This window comes from Egretta garzetta, unplaced genomic scaffold, assembly GCF_000687185.1.
Source record: "Egretta garzetta isolate BGI_Z169 unplaced genomic scaffold, ASM68718v1 scaffold156, whole genome shotgun sequence".
NCBI classification, from domain to species: domain Eukaryota; kingdom Metazoa; phylum Chordata; class Aves; order Pelecaniformes; family Ardeidae; genus Egretta; species Egretta garzetta.
Window position 1 is genome coordinate 1,552,428 of NW_009260125.1, and position 22,228 is coordinate 1,574,655.

Consider the following 22,228-nt stretch of genomic DNA (forward strand, 5'->3'; position numbering starts at 1 on the left):
ACTACTCTTCCACACCCACATTATGGGTGTAGAATTTATCTCCTGTTCTGCATACCAAATATATTTTGGTAATTTCTCAAGGTGTTTTTTCCTTCCACACAGTAAAAATACTGATACATGCCTGGCCCACTCACCTTCCATCCAGATCATTATAACACTCCCTTCAGATTGCAGCACTTGTGTTATATTTTTCTAATTCATTCAAAATACAACTAATTTCCTAGCTTGTTAGCTAACTTCTTCAGTTACCTCTCCGAATCCCCCTACTTACTTCCCACTGAAATATTAAAATACTGAAAACTCAGATACTGAAATTGAAAACTGAAATACTTTTCCCTCCTTATCACGGAGCTACTCTTCATACCTTATATGAATAACTCGATATATGCTCCTGATATAATGTTCAACAGCTTCTCATTGCAAAAGCCATTGCACAGATATTCCCAAACTCATAGGAAAAAAAAACCCTACAGCTCTAATAACCCCCAAAGATATATTTTTGGGTATTTTCTCTTGTTTGCTAATATGACAACACATTTCTAATTTTGAAATTATTATTTTAGACTGGTTGGCCCATGTTTCACTGTCTCTTTTTTCACATGGAAATATCACTGGAATTTTGCAGAGAAAACTGGATCTACACAGAAATTCCTTTCTCTCCTGTACCAAAAATTATGGATACCTTCTCTACTTCCCATTGTTTTAATGAAGGAGGTTCAAAGCAGTGTACTGTTTATAGACAACAGCTGACAACAGGACATCTACTTTTAGGTTATTCATCAAAAGCATATATATGATAAGCTGTGGAAACAATTAGATTTTTAAAGTTTGTGTGAGTCAAACATTTTGTTTAGCTATAAAAATGATCAAATGTTGTAGGTGACGGGCAAAAATTTGATGGCCTACTTTCACAAAATGGGAAGGTAAGTTCTTCACAAAGATACGCTTGAGCTGGGTGGTAAACAAAGCTTTTGCTGCAGGCGGATTGCGTTTTTTACTTATAGTCAATACAGTGACTATACTGTCAGTTAACTACAGTTAAAACTCAGCTTGTGGTTTTGACAAAAACCAAATGTTGGTTGTTACAGGCTGATTTCAGGTAAGTGTATAACACAACAGGATTTGCTTTAACTTTTGTACATTCCCCAACGTTCAGCAGAGAGGACAGAGGGGTTTCACGGGTAACTAATGGGAAGTATGAAGCCAAAGAAAGTATCAGTTTTAAGAATATAAATAAGATCCTGAAACTAAGTTTTCTACGAAATAGCTTTCATGATGAGTAACACTGACATGCAAGTACAATGGAAAACCACATTTGCCAGATATTTTTAATATGATGGCGGCTCTTACCTCCCTGTTCACACAGCTGTTGTGCTAAGGCATCCTTGAATATAACTTGGCCCCTGTGAGTAGCTGTAGCCCTGTGAACATAAAAAAAAGACAACAATAAATAATGTAGTATACTTTTTTATATATGCATATGTATGTCTATATGCATGACTAATCAAATCAGAAGTCCCATTCTGTTTTCTTCCTGTGTTCTTCTTTCTGCCCTCTTTTAAATTCATAGAATCACTTGTAGGGATTGTTTCTGTGCACAGCAAAAGAAAAGTTCCTAAACCAAAATGGCTAGGTTGGTAATAAAAAGCACTGGCACAGGGATTCAATGAAGGACATGAGTAAAAGTAAGCATATCGCAAAGCTAAGCACATCTCAGTGTGGAACAGAAGAAATGGTCACAGAGCTGTTGCCCTGTGAAATTAATAGTCACATAATCCAGTAGGCAATAGCAATGGCCAGACTGTTCTGTGCTACTGATAGAAATGTAGAGCTTGAATGGGTGTCCAGAAAGCCCCTCCGGAAACAAAGGGAGAGACAAGTAAGCTCTCTGCCCCAGGCCTCGGTCAAACACCTCCAAAAAAAGGAGACCGTACGACATTTCTTGGTGTGCTGCATTGGGTTTTGCTGCCAATTAAGTTGTTCTTTCTTTTTATTTCCCTCGTTGTCCAGACAAGCTAAAGTGGATTACTTTTTCCTTTTTGTTTTTCTAAATCATCACCATTCTTTGTTTTTCTTTCCTGAAAGCCTTCACACGGCCTGACCTCTACATTCACTTTCTGAACAACATACTGTTTTCTTGGTCTGCTCTGGTCTCAGTCTGTCTCCATCTCCGAGGAAGTTATATGCCTATAGCTGCACATAGGGTTTCTATACTTGAGGTCTCACCAGTTTTGTCTAAAGAATAGTTATTCCCAATAATAACCCACAGCTAACAGACCAGCTAATGTACCGTGGAGAAAGATTTGTCATTTGGTTTTCTCATAAACAGCTATAAATGCAAAGTAATTTGCTTTGTTTTTCTCTTACAGAGCTGCCATGCTAACAGTACTGGTTATTCTTTATTTCCAATTGCTCATTTCTTCCCTCTTTTCTAAGTGTACTGCTTCACAACTTCAGCTTTATCTCAGAGGTTTCAAAACCTTTCAGTATTTGCCAGTGTTGCCTTTGAAATCTGATTTCTTGCAGCCAAAGTTCTTCCAATATCTGTCTAGACGCATACACAATATTCATACATATTCTTTACCCTTTCTCCAAGTCAGTAATGAAAATAATTTAAGAAAGTAACACATCTAATGTTAAATCTTTCATATATGGTGGATCCTCAAGGTAAAACCCATCTGCAAACTGTCAAAGTACAAACAGGAGTAAATGAAAACTTCTCTGGGATCTAATTTGCTTTCTGCTTATTTAGAAAAGCTCTGTTCACACCAATGTGTGTGTCCAGAAATGTAAAACTATGGCCACCTGATGCTCCTAGGTCTTTAAGGGCACCCCCTTCCTCTGCTTGCAGAAGGAGAGCTGTGTTGCTTTTTCCATCTGCTTGGACCTTCAGAGGCATAAATAGAGCCGGAGCCTTGCCTCACCTGGTAGCGATAGTATTTTGGCCCCAGTCCCAGAATCCCGTTACCAGTGTGAGGTTTTGGTTGTAGCCCCTACCATGTGCATCATGGAAACTATTTTAGGATTTCCAACATTTCTGTAAAATACAGCAAAACATCATGCCATAGCTCTTCATTACCATTTCTTCATCTGCTCTCATGACCAGTGACCATACTGAGTACAGAGTAAAAGAAAAACAAATACATTATCCCGGAAAGTAAAGAAAGGCAAGAGAGTGGGGACTTTAAATCTCATTTAAAAGTATGAACTAAAGTATTTCTTAAAGCTCTGCTGTGAGGAATATGCAAGAAGCCATGATCACTACATAGGTTTCCGGAAAATCTCTTGCAGGCATATGCAGACACACAAGTCAGAATGGGACCAAACAATCTCCAAAATCAAATGTGTGCCCAGGCTTCTTTAAAAGGACCAGATATGGTGACCTCCTCCAGCAGATGAAATGGCAGGGCATCCCACAACCAGCTTTGGGTCCAACACAGCACCAACAGACACATTTTGCAAATAATGTTTCATTATGGGAATTCCATGTTTTGAGCAAACCGTGCTCCTAGGCACGTACAAGAAAATGCCACATCTAAGGCACAGAAGGTGTTTTGTACATTTCTATCCCTCCCAGAGGCTGGCAGGGTGGAAGAGAGAGCGCTCTGCAGACGGTGAGAAAGCAAACTTATCTCAGCAGCAGACTGGGACTTCAGAGATGCTGTTTATGCAACAGCCCAGGGTACGATTCGGGAGGTACGCAGCAACGATGGCAACCACAAAATTCCTTTGTGAGGCAGATAGGAGCAAACCCTTGAAACATGGACCACATGCAGAGGGGAGCTCGGGTATGTGTCTGAATGCAAACAAATACCAAATAATACCAATAATACCAAACTGTGTACTGTTTACTGGGTCTCTGCATGCGTGTGAGAAAAAGGGGATTTGGGGAGAGAGCCAGCACACAGCTGAATGATCTGCATCTTTCTGTGTCTATCATCCCTCGCTTGATAATGCAGACTTGGAGCCAATTACTGCTGCTCCATAGCAGGAGTGATCTGCACCCTGGGGATACCAGCACCGTGCAGTAAGGGCACTGCTTCCTACCGCGTGTGCTGGCATTAATGTCGGCTCTGCGATGGGCGTATGCATGAGTTCTGCACTGGCCGGGGCAGCTTCAGAGAATTATTAAGAGTATTACTACTGTCAGCTTACCAGTATTATCTGCTTGTTTTGCTCTATATTTATGCTTATTCACAGAGAAAATGACAATAATGCAGTGCAATTATGCACAAACTAAGCTACTTTTAGAAAGAAGTGCAAAAGGTACCTTTTCTGTATTGAACTTTCTTTGTTGGCAATGATCCTACCTGACAGGTGAGATCAATGGAACAGGATCGTTAATTTGCATTTTTCTCTTTTAAAAATATGTAACTTATCTAAAAACATATCCATCCTTATGTGGATACTCAAGTATAAAAATAATATTTATAGTAATTATAATAAAAATAATATTGGCAATGCCTGAAAAAGACTCTACTAGAGAAAAAAAACTATTCAACTGTTAATTATGGGGGTTTGTTTTCTTGATGTGCATATTCATTAACTGATATCTCTGCTGTTTTTCAAAAATTTCTGTACAGTCTTTAATGTAGTTAAATACTGCTTAGATGAGGGGCGATTACTCATTGGTGTTACTCCGCACCAGTCTATAGTCCCACTCTGTCACTGTATGCTATTTATTTCCAGCTAAAGGGCAAGTGACTAATGAAATGTAACCTGTCAGTCAGCCAAAAGGCAAGATGCATGCTCCATGTGTCCCCAGAGGGAATTCCTCACTAGGAATGAATCTTTCCGAAGGGGTGAGAACGAAAAGAAAAATGAGAGGGAACAGGAACAACCTGACATGGTGAGAGCTTAGAAGAAAAACCAACTTGGAGGTAATAAGGTTCCTCTTCATATTAACTTCACACTTCCATTAGCCTAGAAGTATTTGTCTGCTTGGGGCTATGCAAGAGGGAGAAAAATGTCTTTTTAAAAGTAGCAAGAGGAGATAAACTGCTGACAGAGGAAGAAAGAGGTCTGAACACAAGAAGACTACATCAGGTGTCAAGGCTTACTGTCAGTTCAAGGCATTACTAACTCCATGCTTCAATTACAGCAATTCTGTAAAGGGTTTTGCTTCCTAAACCACAATTATTCAAGTTGAAATTGGGTGCCAATAAAGACTTTTAGAGTGTCTGTCACCGAAAAGCAAAAAAAAAGAAATATGACTTGCTGATTCTCTACTTGAACTATATATAATCCATGTCACCTGTGAAAGAGGACTTCAGCTCTTGAAGTGCCACCCTGCTCAAGTGCTAACAAGCTTAAAAACACTTTATTCAAGTGCCGTGTTGCCAGCTCCTCCGAACATAGCCTAAGTAATATCAGTTTGTCCCCTGTGCAATGACACAAATTGTTCTGGGTGATTTGGGAGACAAAAAAATCCAGAGACACTTGCATACATTCATGAACCTGTAGCTAGAGAGACGTCCCTCCAGCAGCCTGTTGATTAGATGCAGCATGCTGAGCTGTGCTCCCAGGAGCAGAGGACCTGTCGCAGGCCTTCCCCTGGAGCTGTCACCATCTGGCTGTGCTCTGGGGTTCACCCCTGGTGCTCGCTCTGCCCTTACAGAGGTGCTTGGCATCCACACCTTTCCCTGGAGAGGGAAGGCACTGGGACAAAATCATCTGGGAGAGATCTGGGAAAAGATTCAGGTTTCCTATAGTAGAATACCCCATCTCATGACACCCCCAAAAAAGTTTCAACAGGACCAAGGGAAATGAGGTTATCTTTTTTACCCTTACTCGCAGCTGCATTGCATATCTGTACACAGTGGGTCATGACTGCTTCCACTGGAGGAAATTTAGGGTGACATCCACAGCACCGGCTCCAGGGAAATCAGTGACTGACTATACTAAGCTGAGATTGTTCCCCCCAAACCCCACAGTGCTGTGCTCCCAGGCCAGGTCTGATCCCCCAGCAGCACGGACTGCGCTCCCTCCCTGCTGCTGCAGGGGAGATGGTTGGTGCTGGGCATCCGACAAGCCTGGGCTGGAATGGAATGGAAAACAAAGCAATGCATACCCAATAACTGCGGTCATGGTTTTATATTGAGGTGTTTTGTGGTTCACAGTGCATTGCTAACACATTTTCAGTAACAAGCTGCATATTAAAGCAAGTGTTTCTTCTCAGGAGAGGACAGCAGGGCAGGAGGGGACGTGGGACTGAGCCATGCATGGACACAGCCTGTGCTGCCCGGCTCTGATGGCTCCACATGTGGCAAGGATGCACAGCAGCACTGCCTGGAGACCAGGGTAGATATTTGCCGTCTTCAGGCAAATAAGCTGTTTTTTAATGCATTATTTAATTTGTGTGGCCATCTCTGCTCGTCCTGGTTTAGTCGTCTTTTTAAAAAAAAAATACAGACACCTCCACATACCATCTAATTAAGAGGTTCTCCAAATAAAATAAATTCAAAAGGAAGATGAGGAATAAGCTTTCTGGAGATTAAGTGAACAGGGCAGGTATGTCCAGTCTTTCTTGGGTGGGAGTGTGAAACAGTGCCCTGGAGAGGTGGTTTAGTGACTATTGACTGCGTGCAGCAGGAGGTGAGGCCAGGCTGGAGTCCATTTTAGCCTGTGCCTCCTACCATGGCTGCAGCCTCCAGCGACAATTTCTTCCAACAGCATCCAACACCGACACATTGAACCTGACTGGGAGATGGCACCAGGGCAAGCAGGGAAAATGCACAGAGCACTTGTGGCTGTTGGTCCAGAAGGTGCTTGGGTGGGAGGCTTTCTGCTACTGGTTAAATGACTCTAAGTTGTTTTTTCAGTTTCAGTCATCTGTCTTGACCATATTCAGCTGAAACTGCCATGGACATTTGGCAAGTAAGATGTAATTATTTATGAAATGTTTGTTCAGGAGACTGGAATTAGCATGCTTGCTCTAAAAGCCTCGATCAGAGGTGAAAAGACTTCAGAGAAGAAGGATTAAAATGGCCAGTGAAAGCTAGGGTACATGTTAGTGGGCAAAGAGCAATCACTTCATTTGGGGCAGCTGTCCTGGGCTGAAGTTTGTGGTTCACATTCATAAATTATGCTCCTTACTTCATAGGTGAGTTAAGACTCCTTTGCCTTCATATAAAGTAAATGCAAGAGGAACAAAAACCACCTCGCTTTGCCTCTTGTCTCTGAATTTATCTCTGGGGACTGCCCATGTGGAGAAAAGGACCTAAAAGTCAACCTAAGGGCATGCTGAACAGCCTTACTAACATAAAAAATTTGTTTAAAAATTTGGAAAAAATGAATAAAGTCCAGCAGACAGAAAATGCAGAGCAAATGTCAAAAGCCTTCTCAGCAAGAGCCAATAAACACCAAGGAAAGAAATCGAAGTATCCTTTTGCAAATGTCTTTGCTATTAAACTAAAATTTAAAGCCACTCGTGTGCATTTCTGCCTGTGGAAGCGAGTCCATGTGTACCCATATCAACGCGCTCTACCTGAGACCACATTGCCATCAATGAAAACATGCGATGAAACATTGATAGGGCTGGCAGAAACCGTCACTGGGTTGGGATAAAACACACTGTGTGCAGAGATGGGCTATTTCTCTCTCCCACACACTATCTATGCACTCTAAAAAGCTAATTTTAATTCTTTTAATGTTGCCTCCATCCAGCTGGTTTTGCAGAACTTTCATCTCGTTCAGTGCACCCCATGCAAAACATCCATTTTAAAACCTACAACTTCAACCACACTTCAGCTGAGGCACTTTTAAAGTGTGCAGTGGTCTGTGCACACTCCTGTGTGTTGGCTTGATATGTACATTTGTGACTGTATACATGGTCCAGGCACAGTTATAAGACATAAGGCAGATTTTGTTGCTGCCCTTTGGTATTTAAAGAAAAAGTTATATGCTTGAGAGACAATATGATGATTTGGGGTAAATGTAAGGAGAGGAATATTAAATGGTAACACCAGCCCAGGGTGAAGTGGATTTAAGTTTTTATGGTTTAGCATAGAAACCTATGCTAGGCTGGACCCTTAGGAAGTGCTGGACTGATTAGGGATTGACTTAAACACCCATTTAATTGCTTTCTTTAAGCAAGATTTGAATAAAACAAATGTCCTCAAGTAGAAAAATAAATGAGATGAACATATAATTATAGCCTCTATTACAGAGAATGGATCTGTAATAGCGCTGGAAGCAGAGGGGTGCACAGGTAGCTCCGACTCCTACACTTTACAGTTTATATGGACTTCCTTTTGTAGCCCTAAAAACCACCAAACTTTTGTTTGGTTTCAAGGTGTGAGTACAGCAGAACAGTAAATATGCATTATGAAAGACGAAAAAAGTAAGAATTACCATTTTCAACTGTATATAAATATTTTCATCCTCCTTTCCCTTGTATCAGAGAGTAAAAAGATGGGTTTTTTAATTCTATCTAGTTTTATGTGACTGGAATGATTAGAGCTTCTTGCTGACTGAAAGCAGATTAGGACAATACTTTCTTCAGCTACAGGAAATCCAACATTTTCATTAGTATTTTGCATTGTGTGATTATAAAGGAAAGCAAATTCTATTTTTTCTACAATTTAAATAAAGGGTTATTGCGGTGGTATCTGCCAAGAAGTCAGCTCATATAAATAATGGAACAAGCACTCATTGTCTCCACTGACACAGTGCCAGCGATTAGGTCTCTGTTTTCCACCTTTTTCAGCATTTGGTGCTGTCCTTGCCTTGAGTTTTGCAATCTGTTGTACTTTATTATCTAGTGAAACATTGACTGTATACATTTTAGGTTTTTAATGCATTGAGTGTTTACAAGTATTTAAAAATCTATATTTAGGCTAATGAATTTATTACATCTTTTTAATATAAAAAAATACTGATTTTCCCAAATTTTGCTTGTGTAGTCTTCTAAAGCCTATATTCAATCAAGATAACATTCAAACACCTAAATTATCCTTCAAGAACGAAAAAGTCTTTGTCTTTGCCTGCATCACAGGAAGAAATGTTACAGTTTACTGCGGATTTTCAAATTACCTGACATCTCTAAAGGAATGTACAGGTATTATGTAAATGGCCTTGCAGCACATAGTTATTTCCTACATGCTTCTACACCGAGTATGATCCTTCTCTTCACAATGCATACTAATCAAGTTTGACAGCGCTGATCAACTGGAGTGAGTTCAGCAGAGGCCTCTGAGATGGTCAGGGCTGGAGCACCGTCCCTGCGAGAAGAGGCCGAGGGACCCAGGGCTCCTTCAGCCTGGAGAAGAGGTGACTTAGGGGGGACCTGACAGCAGCCAGCCAGGGGAGGTTGTGCAGTTCCTCTCCATCGCTGCTGTATTTTAAGACTCAACTAGACTAAAGCCCTGAGCAACCTGATCTGACCCCACTTCGAGCAGGATGTTGGACTAGAGATCTGAGGTCCCTTCCAGTCTGCATTATCCTGCAGTCCCATGATTCTAAGGTTCTGCATGTCAGGTAAAGGCAAAGAAATGAATCACATAATCATAGAATGCTTTGGGTTGGAAGGGGCCCCTAGAGGTCATCTAGTCCAACCCCCCTGCAGTGAGTAGGGACATCTTTAACCAGATCAGGTTGCTCAGAGCCCCGGCCAACCTGGCCTTGAATGAAAGCAAGGTTTGCATCTAATCAGATTCATCAACACTTATTCTGAGAATTGCTTTTCATAGCACAAAAGAATTAACCAGTTCATTATGTCCAGCACTTTGCATGCATACTGTGATATTATTCTCCCTATCCTTGTGTTTATGGCTGTATATTTCAGAATATCCATCAGAATTGCCAAGGGTTTTGCATGATTGCAGAAAATCCAGAGTTTGCAAGTAGTTGATGATCTGGGGTTTTCTGATGTGATAATTTTTTACATAAAATTCTCTACTTTATTAGTACAGTGAAAACTTAAAACCGCTTAAAATCTAAAACAGTAAAATTTGAAACAGCATATGAGATCCTATGATGGAAACGATGTTAGGTTTAAAAGATCCTAAATAATGGAAAATGATGATTTTTAAGGCCACCTTTTTGGGTCACTGCTCTCATGTCGTTTGTATCACTATCTGTTTCCCAGTTAAGGTCTGAGCAGCCTGCTCTAACCTGCTTTAGCTGCCCACTGTTCCCAAAGGACGTTGCTAGCAGCTGTGGATGAGCTGGACCATATAAGAATCTGGAACCTCATCCTCTGTATTTGCTTTACAACCCACACAGAGAAATCCTCAAATAGCCAAATTAACCCCATTTCTTAACAAACACTCATTTTAATATTAATTACAGAGATGCAACTGGTGCATACACAATGTGCAAAGCGGCTTACAAAGGAAGGATGAAATCTGTCTCTTTAGACTAAAGCTAGAAAATGTTCCATCAAACATCAAAACGTCCACAGGCTGTACCCCAGAGCACATGGGGCAGGTTTCTGCTTCCCAAGGCTTCACTGAACACCAAAATATTACACTCCTTGTCTAACGTTTCTTTGCACTCTTCCCACTGTCCTAAATGTTTTCAGAGGACTGAAAAACAAATGAAGTACACAAACCTTTCACAGACTGATAAAAATCAAACTAAGGAAGAACCTGCTACAGCTGTTATTGAAGAACTGTTATTCTCTCCCCATTCCCACTTGCCTCCTGCATGCTGGGAATATGGTGAACCTCGTGAAAAAAACGCAGGGTTACCAATCATACAAAGGACAGTTATTTCTCCTGCATGGCTTTTAATTTCAGCCAGATTTATGCGTTGAAAGAAAACATATATCCCTTAAGACCATACCAGGTTACAAATAGAAGCAGACAGGTGAAATATTGCCTTAGGAAAATAGTTAATTCCATCACCATGGAAGAAAAGGACAAATTTGTTAAGTATCACAGAACTCCAGCCAAAACAAGCAGGTGGAATGGCATCAGGTACACAGCATAAACTGGAGAGACTATGGCAAGGAGGCCTGGCATCAATAGCAGGAGCTGGATGTACTGGGGAAGGGTAGGAGGCTTTTTGGGGAGCCTGCAGGTATTGCAGGCAAGGCTGAGACATGGTGTAAAGGCACCTGGGAGTACTGCGCTGGGGGGGTTATGGGGACTTACTGCCCAAAGGTGTAGGAAACCGGGCGTCACATATCCTGCTGCTCACGGCACAGTTAGCTGTCTCTTCAACAATGTCTGTTTCAGAAATGCCCACTTGAGTAATGTCTTAAGGTTTGGATTAAGAGACACTCAGAGACCTGAGTTATCTAAATTGCATCCAACCTCTCCCATCTCAGCCAGATATATCAAATAAAAACAGATTTGGAAGAGAACAATTTGTTCTCTGTGTCCTTCCACAGTAGGTCCTGCCCTCCAGCTGTGCTTTCCAAACCAGCAACTTTCAGCAGCTGCTAGGGCTAAGCAAAATCCTTCTGCTCCCCTTGCAGGGTGTTAGCAGTGGCCCAGCATCACTTGGTGCTGGCCTCCACTTCTGCAGTGGACGGGAGCTCTGCCTGTGCGAGCTGGCAGCTGTGGTCAAAACCCAATTTCCCTCCCTGCTGCCAGCTCCAAAATGGGTGAATCCAGCTGCTTCTGATCCATGGGCAGGATTTTTTCCTCCTCCACCCAGGAGACCATAGACTGCTCACACAGACCTATCTTCACACCCCAGAGACGATCATAAGAAAATCCAGGTTTGGAGGGACCTCAGAAGGTCTCCAGACCAACCTCCTGCTCAAAGCAGGGTCAGCTACACTAATCAAACACATAGAGCCCTGCTATGCCTTTTGCCACATTGCCCGACAGCATGTCCAGGCTCACAGTTCTGGTATTTGTGAAAGTTTCTGCATAATAAAATACTGCTAGGGTTATCAAGATTATGTTAAACAAAAACTGCTGTGTGAACTTTAGCTCGAATTGGTCAGTCACTTGACACAGGCATAAATACTCTCAATTTACAACTCATTTGGACAGCAGCCTCCCATATAATATACTGTTCCAACAATAATGAGTTTGAACCTGTGTTTCTCACTAGGAAACAATCCATGCTTTATCGCACTGAGAAATAAATTACCCACTAAGCTGCATTGCCATAGTATCTCCTTTTGATACTGTGTTGATAATAATTCTTTAAGCCTATTATTAAAAAAGACATCAAACCCTAAAACCCCATCTCTTAATGTAAAGTATTAATGAAAAGATTTATAACCACAGCCTTGAAAGAAACCAAAGTAATAGAGAATCTAAGCAATAACATAAGTACTTCCAGGATAGATGGCTGGTCTCGGTTCTTTGTTACTGACTTATTTTTCCTCTGAGTACAGATTTGTTTTCAGAAATCTTTGGCAGAACGAGCACAACACTAGAATGAATCTTTGTAGGAAAATATCCTGCTGATGTTCTGATACTCTTTAGCACAGTCCCAACACTGGATTCCCTATGTCTCATTTGAACAAAAAATGGCAATACTGGGTGAAATACAACCAGACTTTGATTCTTCATTTATTTGCTAATGATAGTTTCCAATCAAAAGGACTACATGGGGAATTCAGTTCCGTAATATTGCCAGGAAGGTGAACTTTTCAAATACGGACAAATAGTTATTGCTCTGTTACATGAAATACTGGTTGGGAGCTCAAATTCCCATGTCTGGAATCCCAAATACCAAATATTCCAGATGAAGGCATTCATTGGAGACTTGCACATCTGGTGCTGTACACAACAGAGTGCTGCTGGAAATTAGGGAAAATCATCTGTAATTTGTATAGCTAAGAAGTTTATGGTTGATTAATAAAACAGCAAACTTCAGCTAACACTTAATGATAAAAGAGGACCTCTTCTCAAAACAAATAATCTATTGGGGTTTTCAGTGTCACGATTCTTAAGATACTTTTTTTTTTTTTTGAAGGCCTGCATCAAATAAACAACAAAAAAAAAGAAGTGGGTTTGTTCTTGTGAATCTCTCCTCTTCAGCTAAGGAACTTTGGGTAGTAGGTCCACCACTGCATTTAGTACAAGCCCCTGTACCGTTAGGGAAGGGACACTTCCCATAAGCTGCTCAGGAGCAATTCAGGAATGTGTCAGGGGAAATCAGACAGGTTTTCTAAAACCTGGGTCCTTCTGAACAGTCCCATTGGCAAAAATATCTGAAGCATTGGCTCCAGGCAGAGTCCCTTGGCAATAGGAAGGAGTGATATCCCATCTCTGAGATAAAACATCCTGTGCAGTTCTAAGTAAAACGGACCAGATGTCCAAGCATCGCCATTACAGATGGATTCATAACAGGTACTAGATTTGATGGAAAGTCACATAAGGATATCACAAGTATTTCCTATTTTAAATGGTAATTTCCCATTTAAACCAAACATCTGTTGATCTCTGGAAAAAAAAAAAAAATCCCATGTCTGCACAGAGAATGGCTGAAATTTTGAAAAATTACAATGAAAAAGCAATATACCATAAGCTAGAAGGTACCTTGTTCTATGGATGGGATGGATGTGGCTGTGACTCAATAGACTTGAAGTAAGACCCATCAGACAGATGGAAGAAATAGAAGTAAACTGTTACTGGTAAAGGAATACGGATGTCAGAGATACAATTATCAATTTGGAAGAAAATAAGACATATCTGAGAACAGCATCTAAAATGCTGTAAAATGCTGTAAAAAATAGCAACACTAACTATGCGGTACCACTTGTTTGGCACATGCTGAGGAAACAGGCAGACTTCGTTCATTGGCAAAGATTAACTCTGCTATGTTGTTCTAGTAGGAAGACTGTGAAAAACAATATATTGCAAACAACAACTAAAATGTTTTAAAACCAGCTGGTGATCTATGCCTTTTAGCTCCCAGGTGCATCCGTTTCTGAGGATCCCTCAACCAAACAGCTCATAATAAGTTTGGGTTCCTTGCATGATGTTGCTGCCCATCTCCTTTTTTTTTATTTTATTGACCTGAGGCCAATCCTTTGCATTTAAACTGAAGACCTGGGTTTATATATTAATAATACTCAGTGGACACATGTTCACATACCTTTTAGCTTCAGAATTTCAAATTATGTATTTATTTCTATTTCTCAATATATATTGCACCTCAGTGTTGTTCTGGCTGTATTATTGACTCTGTATAAAATTATATGAAAATTTATAAGAATTCCTAAACTAAGAGAAATAGAAAACATCATAAATATTTTTAGATACATTTAGTCAACCAGAACATGAATCTCATCCAAGTTTCCATTCACAAATCTTTTCATCTATGCTTGCTACACAAATTTTCATGTTGTCTTGATATAGGGAAATACCTTACTTTTCTGCAGCTGTTAGTAGTGCTGTGGAAAACTGTTTTTCAGTATTTTCGACATTGATATTTGGTCTTTTGAACAGTTTACTGGTAAGAACGTTGTGAAGAATTTTGATCTGTTGGTTTTAGGAAGCATGATTGAAACTACTGTTTTTTCCTCAGACTACTACATATGATTCATTATGCACAACAAAATACATTAGGTTTCAGAAAGTATTTCTTCTCAAATGTTAACGTTTATTCTCTAGCACATAAAGATTGGTCCTGTTGAATTGTATTTTAAAGGAACTGCACCTATATTCCTTAATAGTCTATTTTAAACATTATTCATGCTTTGAAAAAATGTTTATATGAATTAACACTTCTGAAACTTGCATCAAAATAAATAAGAAAATCCCATTTTAATTTTTGAGAATGTACTTTACAAAAAAAGATCCTGTTTAAAACCTTGCATTCCTGAATTCAGAAACCCATGGCTGCATTGCTAATGCTAGGTATGGTGAACCACGCTGCTTTGTGCTTTTACAAGGAGTTTATTGGGTAGTGGTTTAACTTAATGCATTTTCCTGTGCACCGCCACATAGAGGGATTGTGCACACAGTCATTCCCCATCTGAATTAAGGAGGGGTGATTTCTAAGCCACAGAAAACTCATCGCTTGCAGCCACATTGGTATCCTCTTTCTCTTCATCTCTCAACCCAACTCAAACTCCTCCTGGCTGAGGAGGAGCTTGATGAAACATGTGCCCAGCTGGAGCTCTTTGCCAAGCATGAGCTGCCCCAAATTTTTCTCCCTGTGATCCTCTTGTATATGAAAATCCTTCCTAGTGTTTCTTTCAGTATGGTCCTCTGTATTCCAACACCAAAGATAATATATTAAGACAATTAACCTGCTGCCAACTTTCATTGGGATGGACCTACAAGTTCAAAACTAATTGGTGGAGGGCGAAGGAGGGATGGACAGACAGCATTATCACTCCAGGAATACATCTTATGCTAATTTAAATTGAATTTCCTGCATGTTTTCTCTTCCTGGTTTTAACTGGCACAGGCACCTTTTAATGCTGGTGACAGAAAATTTTAATATCACTTAGTCTGAAAACTGGACAGCTGCCCAGGAAATGGATCTGTACTGTGTCACCATGCACAGCAGTTACCCATTTTAAAACATAACCTTTCTAATCAAAGGACACAAAACATAATGAAGAAAAATTACCCTAGTCACTGTTATTTCAGAAGTACTAGAAGATTAAATGAGCTTGCAGTTAGTTATTGCACTGTTAACCTCTGATCCTAAAGGAACTCTGTGGGCTTGAACACATTAATATGTCATTAAATAGGTACACAATAGCTCTTTACCAAGCACCCTTATGCCCCGCCTAAGGATGCCACAACTAAGAAGATATAGATTTTCTTTGCAGAACTGAGGAGGAGGTGTCCCAAACTAGTCCGCTGCAGTTTGGGTGCTGGCTGCCAGCAGAGGTGGGAGGGATGCCCAGGGTGCTGTGAGGAAGACCTGGAAATCTGTGGGCCACAACCTCCTATGAGACCAAGGGATCCCTCAGGGTTCACAGATCTTCCCAAAATTCACCAGTCACACCCTTAACTTCACTCAGCACAACAGTGGAAGGAAAGGCTGCTAGATGTCAGGCGGCCAAAAGCCATCATTGCAGGGGGATGGAGGAGCCAATGAGGTGTTCAGGATAAAGCATTTTTGGAAGACTTGGCACCAATAAAATACTAATGGGGATTTCTGATTTTCACATATAGATGCTTTTTATTATAGAAGAATCTTTAAGTCTTGTTTACAAATTGGATAGAATTTTGAATTTCAAAACTGAAGTAAAAAGATAATAATATTGAGGGTAGGAAGGCTCTACAGAGGGACCTGGACAGGCTGCATCGATGGGCCGAGGCCAACTGTATGAGGTTTAACAAGACCCAGTGACGGCTCTTGCACTTGGGTCACAACAACCCCATGCAACGCTACAGGCTTGGGGAAGAGTGGCTGGAAAGCTGCCCAGCAGAGAAAGACCTGGGGGTGTTGGTCAACAGCCGACTGAATATGAGCCAGCAGTGTGCCCAGGTGGTCAAGAAGGCCAACAAGCATCCTGGCCTGTATCAGAAATAGTGTGGCCAGCAGGAGTAGGGAAGTGATTGCGCCCCTGTACTCAGCACTGGTGAGGCCGCACCTTGAATACTGTGTTCAGTTTTGGGCCCCTCACTACAAGAAGGACACTGAGGTGCTGGAGTGTGTCCAGAGAAGGGCAACAAAGCTGGTGAAGGGTCTGGAGCCCAAATCTGATGAGGCACGGCTGAGGGAACTGGGGTTGTTTAGTCTGGAGAAGAGGAGGCTGAGGGGAGACCTGATCACTCCTGCCTGACAGGAGGTTGCAGCAAGGTGGGTGTTGGTCTCCCAGGTAACGGGCGATAGAACGAGAGGAAAGAGCCTCAAGTTGCACCAGGGCAGGTTTAGATTGACTGTTAGGAAAAATTTCTTTGCTGAAATGGCTGTCAAGCATTGGAACGGGCTGCCCAGGGAAGTGGTTGTGTCCCCATCCCTGGAGGTATTTAAAAGACGGGTAGACGAGGTGCTTAGGGACACGGTTTAGTAGTGGACAAATATGGTTGGACTCAATGATCTTAAAGGTCTTTTCAACCAGATGATTCTGCGATTCTATGATTAAGGCAAAAAGTTCCCTTCCAACATATTTTTAAGTGAAAATGGAAAAAAAAGAATCTCTTCTAGCTTTCATGAAGAGTTAAATCTTCTTGCTTCGAAATTACCATTATATGTGAATGATACTGTCAAAAATCCATATATGCTTGGAATAATATTGAAGCAAAAGCACATTTTCAAGTCAGAGCTGATCCTAAATTTAGGATTTGTAAGAATAAATTTTTTACAAAAGTAAAGGGGACAGAAATATTTACATAAAATTAATAAAAAGTAAACAGATAGTAGATAAATATTGTTATAGGCTTTTTGATGCTCTGGATTTCAGTGCACTAATTCAAGAGGCATTTAAAGAGGTAAGTTAAAAAAGACTAAAATGAAGATAGTGTTTATTTATATTTCTGCAGGCAGAGAAGTAACAATAACAGTAAGAAATACTAGAAAGTATTAGATTTGTAAAGTGTAATTTAAATAATCAACAATAGTATTTATTGCACAGAATAGGCAAGACTTATCTTTAAATTTATAGATTCCCTTAAGAATCATTTTAAGTATATTCATGTAAATATATTCCTTTTTGGCTTGTGGTAAAAATAATGATACGGTTTGCACCCAAATAAATAAAAACACAAATGTTATTCACTTGACAAACTCCACTGTAGTGCTATATATTATTCTCACACAGAACATAAGGGCATATAGAGAGGCTCTGAAATGCAATCAGAAGAGGTATTGTAAAGCATATTTTTGACACCTTCTAGCCCAGCCTACACCTAAATGAGAGACTGGTGCCTCTTATGAATTAAACATAATTCTTGATTTATGTTCCGTTACCCTTGTATCAAAAACCATAGTTCCAGAGCAATGTCACTGTGAATTCATTTAATGATATTGATGATACATCTAACACAGAGAATACAAAGTAACAAGCAGCGCAGAGCATGGCTTTATAAATCACTCCTATAGAGCATTAGGCAATAAATAACAAGCCATTAATTCACTCTAAATTATACTAAAATACTTAAACTACTTGTGCAGCAAATTATGAATACCTGCCATTTCTGGTGAAAATGTGAAACTTCTGATCAAGAAATTTTATCAAATCGCATCCTATATATCAGACTTCAGATTAATTGGGTTTAGATTAGACCTTATTTCTTTAAAACAAGCAGAAAATTGTAAAGAAAATACTTCAGCAACGTCGTCCTCAATGTAATGCACATTCCAACAAGCCAGCATGCCAAACCAGTTCCAGTACCTGCATTTCTGAATTACCCACCTAGGCAGGTACCTATCCCAACAACTAGTAGTGCTACAGCTCTTCAGTTAAATACAAAGAGCCAGGTCCTGAGAGCTCACTCAGTTTATCAGCATCTTATCTCATGAGAAGACCTCACGTCACATGTGTACACCAATACACTATGCTTAGCGAGGCTCCCTCCTCATGCAGTACCGCCCTGTGCCATAGATTTAAAAGACCAGAATCTGGTCTAGCAGAGATCAGAAAACATTTTCCTTAAGAAAATTAAAATTAGAGGGCACTGAATGATTAATTTACAAATCATCTGACATTAAAGATAGTTAAGAGTTGTTAAGGTTGAGAGTCTTTGGCAGAGAAACCAGCTAATTTGTTTCTTATGACCTGCTTTCTGGTATTTTGGGGGATTTAATTTTAAGTGTTGACTTTTCTGCAATTACTCAGCACGAGTTATATATCTTTTTGTCTGTGTCTGCAAAACAGTAAGACCACCTCCAATTATACTTATTGATTTTAAGTTTTTGAAACCTTTAGAAATCCAACTTCATATACTGTACAATTTGTGAGGCAGCAACCATAAAGCTGGATTATGACCCTGTCATGTAGGTCATGAGTGGTATCATGGATCTAACAACCACAAAAGAAGTTTGCTTCCTCAGAAACAGCAGCATAGTCCTGACATACAACCCCAACAAGGAAGCCCCTCACATAAAGTTTTGCAGAAACATTTCTCCCTCCTTGTTGGATCTGCTGATCGCTACAGAGGACACAATCAGAAAAAAAGTAATTGTGTTCAAAAGAGCAAGATTGTATGCCTAAGAAATCTGGTTAATGGGCCACGAGCCCCACCACGCTGGCTGAAGCCCAAATATAGCTCTTTCAGGATACTTAGCCTGGTTAGTCAAAAAAAGGGAAAAAATAGCAATCTGACAACTTGTACATGATTGCATTCAGGGTGGCTGTTTTATTCTTTCATAAGTCCATTAACACAAAGGACAAATTCCACTGTTAAAAATCACAGTGAGGAAGCTGAGGGCTGAGGCTGAGAGCAGGAGATGGGCACTGTCCCTATTTCATGCACAGTATGATAAAACTTTCATGCTCGCTTTTTGTCTTACTTACCAAACAGTGCTTAAGAAAGGAAATAAAATTGCTTGAATTATTAGAACAAGATCTGTATCGAGCCTTGGTTTGGGCTTCCCCAAACTGTTCAGAATTCTCCACCTCTGCTCCTCTTCCCAGTAAATCAGTACTGAGTTACCTCATAATGTGACATTTGACAGTCTAGATTTAAGGACGGTGACCAGGCATAGACATGACAGTAAAACTAAAAAAAAAAACAAAAAACAAAACCACAACACCAGTTCTGGAAGAATAAGGAAGTAGTCACTCAATGGTTCTACTTCCACTACTTCTTCCAAAACTTCTGTAGGCACGGTGATCACTTTCTGCACAGACTTTTCCAAGGACTGGGTTAATCTCTAACCCCATGAGCTTTGCTGTCTTACCACAAGCTGGTTTTCTCTGTTCCCACCCATTTTTGTATCTCCCAAAATAACCCTAACCGTTTGCCAATGGGGAACATAGTAAATGGTTCTTTTTAACTATCCCATCTGGAATTACATCTCCCATTTTAACTTTTCCTTTGAAAAGAAACCACTTAGTCTGACATTGTTTTAACTATGATTTTAGAATAAAGTTGTAATTATACTCTACAGATATGAACTTCAATGTTAAAATTTAGCTTCAACTATCCATAACTGTGTATCAGTCACTGAGAGACAGTGCTACTCACTGTAGGTCTTCCCCTTGCTTTTTATTTCAACAGCATTCAACAGCCCTTTACGTACTAACAAACAGCTGCATAGTACTTTTGGTCTTTGATTTGTTTCAGTGGTTGCGTGAGCAGATTGAGGTCAGTAAAATGCCCTCAGAATTCCTAGTGGCAAACCGCTGATGTGTACATTAAGTCTGAGATGGCCATAGCCCAGACTTTTCCACATAAAAAATCCTGAGTCTGCCCCAGTTATCCAGCTTTGGCACAGGTTATTCTACACAAAAGGAAATGTTCCCAAAGAAACATAGCAACAGAATCTAATCTCATGTATTGCAAGCATTAGATAGGGGCAAAACATCAGGAGTTCAGTCTGTAGAGATGGGGCTCAACTGTAAAATTAATCAAAATACAGCTTTAGAATATAAAGATAGACTACTTATATGAATCAATGACAGGCCAAGTCATTACTGGTTTTCTAGCTACTATCTTAGCTATGTTTCCTAATTCTGACAGAACCCTGAAATTAAGTACTGCCGGCAGCAAAAGCTACACTTTTCATGTTTTGCTTTAGTGGACCAGCAATAGCTCTGTAAGCTGAAGACGGATATTTTTAGTTTGATGCTATTTTGGCAGCACTGCTGCTGGTTTAACTTCACTCCTACAGACTCTCTGAATGCATAACTTCACATACGTGCAGAGGCAGCCAACTTCCAGGGGGTGCATCCTCCGCGGTGTGCTGCCCACCCCCGGCTGGAAGTGCTCTTGGCCTTTGGCCAGAGAGCTCATCTAGTCCAACCCCCCTGCAGGAGCAGGGACACCCCTAACCAGATCAGGTTGCTCAGAGCCCCATCCAACCTGGCCTTGAATGCTTCCAGGGATGGGGCCTCCACTACCTCTCTGGGCAACCTGTTCCAGTGTTTCACCACCCTCGTTGTAAAAAATTTCTTCCTTATATCTAGTCTAAACCTACCCTGGTTTAGTTTAAAACCATTACCATTGCTATTTGTTATGCTAATTTTGTTAAGGGTCTGTCAGAATTTCATTATAAACCATATTTTCAAGGGGCTCATAAATCAGCCATGAAATGTTTTCTGTGCTCACACTTTCACACAACGAATAAGTCCTAATAACATTATTATTTTGCCAATTTAAACAAAAAAAGAAACAAGCTTTATTAAAAGTCTGTATATTCATTTTTCAAATATAATCTGAAAGTTTACAGGCATTATTAAAGCACCGCTAAACAGAGCAATAAAAATCCTCTAGCACTGACAAATGCTGAGTTTCACTTGCCCTGATTTTGTTACTATCTGAAAATCTCATGAAGCTCATGAAAAGTTCATACACTTGGTTTAATGTTCATGTTTTGACCGAGGCGCACATCCCTCCCTTTGTCACTGGGTGTTCGGTGCTCCTGAACCTCCCAGCTACACACCAAAAGCCCCCTGCAGTTGAAAGCCCCAGGACCCCTGCCATGGCCCTTGGAGGTCTGGGACACGTGCAGCTCTAGGGCTGGCTCCCTAAAGGGATCATCCTTGGGAAGTCTTAGCTACTCTGTCCAGGCTTTGGTGGACTCCAGCCAGAAATTTACACTACAAGTCACATTCTGGACCAGAAAAGTCTTGCTGCCAAAACCAGGACAAAAACCCAGCTCTGAAATCCAGCTTAAGTACCTAGGAGACAGATGTGGATCGAGAGCCTTGAGTTGCCGATGCAAATAAACTACCTTTACCAAACTAAAGTTCTGCAACTAAACGACCTTTACTGACAAATGTAATTGTCATCCAATAGTCATTTATATCCCATTACACATCCATCAACCTCAGAAATACTTGTTTCTGATTTTTATTCTTTATTTCTTCTCTTAGTCCACAGGGACTTGTAGCCAAAAGTATTCCAGACCATGAACATAGTCACAAACAGTAATCCTAGCTATTAGTTAGATCCCTGGTGGGTTACAAATCAACAATGCAAATATCCTTAAAAATATAAGTAAACAATCCTGACATATCCTAAATACTAGCAAGATTGACATCTTTTTGTTATTTTTATTTCATTCAGCTAAAACATACTAACAATTTGTAAGCATAAAGTGTCTTCCTGAGATATTTTGGGTTTGCATCACAACAAAGCATTAAAAGATCAACCCTTAAAAGCTTAACAACAAAAAAAAAGGCCACGTGCAATCTACATGCACTGAAAATAATGACTTTTATGACAATCTACTTATCCACCACATC

The 22,228-nt window shown here is 40.3% G+C and overlaps 1 protein-coding gene across 1 annotated transcript in view; it reads right to left on the reverse strand.

Annotated features, from left to right (window-relative positions):
• Positions 1-22,228, reverse strand: part of RELN (reelin) — a 258,355-nt gene that overhangs the window by 183,962 nt on the left and 52,165 nt on the right. The window contains exon 4 of the mRNA XM_009641400.2: positions 1,351-1,421. Coding sequence (XP_009639695.1) covers positions 1,351-1,421 — 71 coding nt within the window. The remainder of the gene's footprint in view (positions 1-1,350; positions 1,422-22,228) is intronic.